This window comes from Sinocyclocheilus rhinocerous, unplaced genomic scaffold (assembly GCF_001515625.1).
Source record: "Sinocyclocheilus rhinocerous isolate Xijiao unplaced genomic scaffold, SAMN03320098_v1.1 scaffold72, whole genome shotgun sequence".
Lineage (NCBI taxonomy): Eukaryota > Metazoa > Chordata > Actinopteri > Cypriniformes > Cyprinidae > Sinocyclocheilus > Sinocyclocheilus rhinocerous.
This window is the reverse complement of record NW_015628351.1, coordinates 3,889,590-3,895,589: the sequence shown is the minus strand read 5'-3', so window position 1 is coordinate 3,895,589 and position 6,000 is coordinate 3,889,590. Positions and strand designations below refer to the sequence as shown.

The following is a 6,000-nucleotide window of genomic DNA, read 5'->3' as shown; positions in this document are numbered from 1 at the left end:
TGATTACCAAAAAATTAATTTCAACGTGTCGTCCCCCCCCCCCTATTCTAAAAAACAATAATATCTGGGCTACATTGAGGCACTCACAATGAGTGAATGAATGAGTCAACATTACAATACTCACTGTTTCAATAGTATATAGCCATGAAATGTAAACAATATGTGTTAACATGATTTTAATGTAAAAAAAAATATTTACTAACCTTCTCTGTGTAAATTTATATCCAATTTTACAACTTAAATGACATGATAACCTGACACCTAAAACTCTAAAATGACGAATATAAGATGACGAGCACCTAAAATTACACGTTTTTAACAGAAAAATGACTGCAAGTGTTTTTGTAAAAACTTTAGCTTCACATTTCTGCTTTTAAAGGGGTGGTTGATTGCGATTTCACTTTTTTAACATTAGTTAGTGTGGTGTGTAATATTGCTTTTTGGGCATAAATAATAAGTGCAAAGTTACGAAGCTGAAAGTTCAATGCAAACGGAGATATCGTCTTTTAAAATTCTGGCAGTTTAATGCCTAGAAAAACGGCTGGTAGGGACTACAACAAGTTACTTCCCGGGTTCGTGACATCACAAACCCAGATAAACCCCGCCCTCGGGAAAAGGCAACAAAGGGGGCGAGGCCATGCTGCGCTGCTTTAGAGAAGAGGAATAGAAAACTAGAGGTTAGCTCAGCTCCAACAATGAATTGTTCCGATTATACACTTATTTTCACATAGCTATGAGAAGCGTTAAACATGGACGCGCGTGCAGTTGCCGTACTGTATTAAAGACAATTAGACATGCACTAGAGGCGATTTAACCAATCACAACACACTGGGCTAGCTAACCAATCAGAGCCCATCGCCTATTTCTAAGGGAGGGGCTTCATAAAAGCAGGAAATGATCAGCGCGTTTCTCAGAGAAGGAATAAAGGTAAATTATGTGAAGAATAATGCGTTTTTTAAAAAACTAAGCATTAACACATGTTAGACTGCACCCCATAAACACAATCAAGCCTAGAAAAAAAACAGTGAACCACCCCTTTAAATCCTCCAAAAATGGACTTAATTGTAAGTGCATCACCACAACCTGAATTTTTGAGGGACAATTAGAAAAATTTTTTTGAGGTAAACAACACTGTACCAAAAATGCTGTCAATTGAGCTAAATTTAATAAAATAAATTTAAAATACTCCATAAAAACTTTAACTAAAATAATAAATACATTTAAGTTGAAGCAATGAATTACTAAAACTAAAACTGAAATAAAATTAAAGCTATATAGAAATATTTTTTTAAATGATAAAACTGACATCACAAAATCACTAAAACTAAAATGAAAGCTAAAAATAAAATATTAATAAATACTATAATAGCATATTAAAAATACTAAAATTACAGTGGTTTGTGTGTGTGTGCTACCTGTGTAATGCAGGCCCCGGTGAAAGCTACGATGACGGCCACTACATTGACAGTAAGCTGAAACTGCAGGAACTTGGAGATGCTGTCATACACATTTCTCCCCCACATGACAGCCTTCACAATGCTGGAGAAGTTATCATCGGTCAGGATGATGTCAGAAGCTTCTTTAGCTACATCAGTGCCTGCTATACCCTGGAGATGGCAAGAGAGAGAAAGAGCAAAAGATTTAGGTACTGTAATACATGCATCAAAATCAGATTCATTGGAGAAAAGTGGCTTTTATCCACCGGAGATCTTCCTGTGTTATATTATACACCCTTGTTGGGTGAACATGATATAAGTAGAGCTTCTAATAAATCAATATTCATCTCCTACCATTACTCATCTCTCAACTACCTCTTGGATGGAAGGACGAATAATATGAATAGATTAGAGGGAAGTGTTCGTCAGATGTGCTTACCATCGCAAAGCCCACATCTGCCTTCTTGAGAGCCGGCCCGTCATTGGTCCCATCACCAGTTACGGCCACCACCTGTCTCTGCTCCAGCACAGTGCTGTCAATGATGCCTACACAATGGCATCATCACCCAGCAAACAATTACCAGCTAGCACATAACCTTGACCAAACACTGAATACAACTACTGTCACCACAGAACATGAATTCATCAGTCTGATACATTTTAATTGACTGTATGTTGCGCCCTACTGAGTGTCATATTTACATTGTAAATACACTCCTGCAACAGTCAACAATTTGGACACATTTTACTGAATTTCCATCACTGTTAAAAAAAATGGTTTGTTTTTTTGAAAGAAATACTTTTATTCAGCTAGGATGCATTAACTGATCAAAACGGACAGTAAATAAATGTATAATGTTACAAAAGATTTATATTTTAAATAAATACTGTTCTTTGGAACTTTTTATTCATCAAAGAATCCTGAAAAAAAAAATCACGGTTTGCACAAAAATATTAAGTATATTGACATTTTTAAATATTAATATTTGCATTATTTCTTTCAATATTAATAATATTAGGTATAAAATATTGTTTCTTGAGCACCAAATCATCATATTAGCATGATTTCTGAAGGATCATGTGACACTGAAGACCGGAGTAATGGCTGCTGAAAATTCAGCTTTGCCATGACAGGAATAAATGCATCTTTGGTGAGCATAAGAGAACATTAAAAAATCTTACTGACTCCAAACTTTTGAACAGTAGTGTAACTTTCTCATGGTCTTAAAACCTTATAATCTAGATGTCAGTTTGTTGTGATTTGTGTAAAGCTGCAGTCAAAGGGTTACAACTTTGAATCTATAAAAAAATCTATAAAAAGTAAAAAACTATTTAAAATATAAATATAAAATATAAATATAAGTTTAACAATTTTGGACACTACATAATTCCCAAACCATACATGGTAGGGTCCAGTAAGATTCAAGCGAGAATTATTAGTATTTTACCTTTTACGAGTGTGTGTTTGTCCGTGGGGGAGGAACGTGCAAGGACTCTGAGTTTAGGCCAGATCTTATCAATCCTCTCCTGCTCAATCTATAACACAATCACACACACATGCACGTACACAGAGCACGGACATTCATGATTCAGTTTAGTCTGTATTGGTTTGGCGCTGAGATGTCTGAGATTCAATTTTCACGAACCTCTCCTTTCTCATTCCTGATTCTTCGGTTGAAGTCTTTACCCTCCAGGCACAGAAAGTCATCCCCGGGCTGAATGATGCCACACTTGGCAGCAATAGCTCGTGCTGTGTTGATGTTGTCGCCGGTGACCATGCGCACAGTGATGCCTGCCCTCTGACACTTGCGAATGGCTTCAGGGACCTGCGGGAGGAGCAGAGAAATGCTTGAAAAGAGAAAACGCATTCCAAGAATACAGGAAACATGTTCTCACTGCATACTGTACCTCAGGTCGAACGGGATCCTCGATCCCAACAACTGCGATGCAGGTCAGATCGGTGACAATTTCAGCTTCGTTATCCCATTCAGGCTCGGGGTCGCAGGGAAGATCACGATAACCAATGCAGATGGTTCGCAGGCCTTCACACGCCATGGGCTCGATCACTTTCTTCACCATCTCATCTCGGTCCCGTGGCTTGAAGCTACGTGTTTCCCCATTGGCACCAAGTATCGAGGAACACCTGAGGTAGAAGAGAAAGCACGAAGGACAAAAAGAGGTGTCTAATGACAACCAACAATGTTACGGTTTTAATTCCTACTGTAGATCTTGTTGTGGTTTACTAACTTTTTCAGAAGGATCTCAGACGCTCCTTTGCTGTAGAGCCGGAAACTTCCATCCGGCATCTGCACCACAGTGCTCATGGACTTGCGTACAGAGTTGAAAGTATAGACTTTGTAGAGTTTCTCCTCTGGGATTTGCTCTCTCACAGGGACGTAGTCTCTCTTCAAGTTCAGAAGGAAGCCCAGCAGACCACACTCTGTCTTATTACCAACCTGCTTGGGCAGACCACCTTCCACATCCGGTGGCTGAAAGAGAATTGAAATGAAGCAAGAGACACGGAGGAGAGAAAATGAAAAGAACTGGACTGAAGACGTTTCTATTTATATTTGACAAGCCAGTACAACAGTAAATTCTTAATAGGCTAACAGAGCTTCTCTCCTGAAAAATAAATCTTACCAGCCAAAGCTGGCATGCTGGTCTCTCAGCCAGAACTGTAAATTTTTTTTTGTAATTTTAGCAGTAATATACTGTAAAAATACTATGGTACTATCTGTTATTTGGTTAACAAGCAAGTTTACTTACTATACATGGTGAAAATCTTTAATAGGGGACAATTTAAGTAATTTTACAGTAAATTACACATCACAATTAAAAGAACCAAAGACTTAAACTACTTCAGTCTGTATGCATTGAATTTATTTAATACACGAGTTTCACAATTTGAGTTGAATTACTGAAATAAATGAACTTTTCCACGACATTCTAATTTATTGAGATGCACCTGTATAATATATAATACAGGTACAAAACAGACAGAATAGGATGAAATATTAACATTATATCAATTAATGGAATATACCATCATTTGTTTTTTACAGTAAATTTAAGTTCATTCTGTAACCCTAAAATTGTGCTACCATATTTTTTATAGTAAAGTTCTGGCAAACCCTGCTGTGTGTTTTATATGTAAAATGAACAGATTACATGCAGGTAACTTGGTTCAGCTGGGAGTCCAGCTAGACCATCTGAAGACCATTTCAGCCAGGGCTTAACCAGCTAAAACTAGCTGGATATAAACTTTTCTATCTTTTTTTTTTTTAAATTCATCATATCCAATCTCTTACCATGATCTTGGAGGTATAGGCGCAGTTGATAGATATGGCATTGACAATCATCTCTAGGGTGATGGGGTTGATCTGGCTGGGGTCTGGGATCTCACGGAAGTGCTGGTCGTTGAGGTAGGCCTGCACTACAGTCATGCGGTTGGTGGTGAGGGTGCCGGTCTTGTCAGAGCAGATGGCAGTGGCGTTGCCCATTGTCTCGCAAGCATCCAAGTGACGCACTAGGTTATTGTCCTTCATCATTTTCTGAATTAACAGCAATAGAAGATTTGGGTGGTGAAAAACTGTGTTGACAAAAGCAAAACATGCTAAAAATAATACATGAAAAAACATCCAGAGAAAAATGTGTTTATTTTGTTAAAATTTGCTTATGTAGTCTGTTAGCTCTACAATACATTTCATTTGCTGTTTACACACACACACACACACACACAGTGCACCTGTTCTCTCTCACCTTAACTGAATAGGCCAGGGAGATGGTAACAGCAAGTGGAAGACCCTCAGGCACAGCTACCACAAGCACAGTCACACCGATGATAAAGAATTTGACAAAATACTGCACGTAGATGGGCGTGCACTCAGTCAACCAGATCCGCCCCTCCACCACAAACGTCTCAATCACAAAGTACAGCACCAGGATGATAACTGTAATGGCTGACATCACAAGACCTTCAAATAAAACAGTATAATAAATAAAATAAATCTTCAGGATACTTGCAGATCCATCTATAGTCAGTCAATTGACTATAAATAACAAATAAAGTAATGCATTATTACTTATCAAAATTACAGTACAATATCTGATTAATTTCTAATTATTTAATTTATTATGCAACATAAAAATAGGGGAATATTTCTGTCTTTTTTATGATAATTATTTGTGTGCATCATAAACAATTGTGATTGTAAGTGAAAACATGTATGCTTAACATGTTACTTTTCATTACAAAGTTAAATTGGTTGGATATGTAACCTGAAGGTAGCACAAATTGTGAATATGGGTTACCATACTTGTCACAACACTTTCACTTTTTCACTTTCAGTTAGTGCTTCTGCTTAGTTAACAGTGAGAAAATGTTGCACAAAAGTAACTTAACACATAAAATTTCATAACAAGTAGCAAATTCAATAGTCAGCACTTCTCAATAATGCAAGAATATGTCAAATTAAAATGTTACATTCCATTAAAATAACAATGTAACACAATCAGCTGGTACTTCCTCTGAGTTAATACTGAGAAAATGTAGCACAAAATCTAA

At 37.1% G+C, this 6,000-nt stretch overlaps 1 protein-coding gene across 9 annotated transcripts in view; it reads right to left on the bottom strand.

Annotated features, from left to right (window-relative positions):
- Positions 1–6,000, bottom strand: part of atp2b3b (ATPase plasma membrane Ca2+ transporting 3b) — a 59,447-nt gene that overhangs the window by 28,809 nt on the left and 24,638 nt on the right. For all 9 annotated transcript variants that reach the window (XM_016549162.1, XM_016549161.1, XM_016549163.1 and 6 more), the window contains 8 exons: positions 5,196–5,410; positions 4,745–4,987; positions 3,684–3,925; positions 3,345–3,579; positions 3,083–3,262; positions 2,885–2,972; positions 1,876–1,982; positions 1,416–1,607 (listed from right to left, as the gene is read on the bottom strand). In XM_016549162.1, the coding sequence (XP_016404648.1) occupies positions 1,416–1,607; positions 1,876–1,982; positions 2,885–2,972; positions 3,083–3,262; positions 3,345–3,579; positions 3,684–3,925; positions 4,745–4,987; positions 5,196–5,410 (1,502 nt within the window). The remainder of the gene's footprint in view (positions 1–1,415; positions 1,608–1,875; positions 1,983–2,884; positions 2,973–3,082; positions 3,263–3,344; positions 3,580–3,683; positions 3,926–4,744; positions 4,988–5,195; positions 5,411–6,000) is intronic.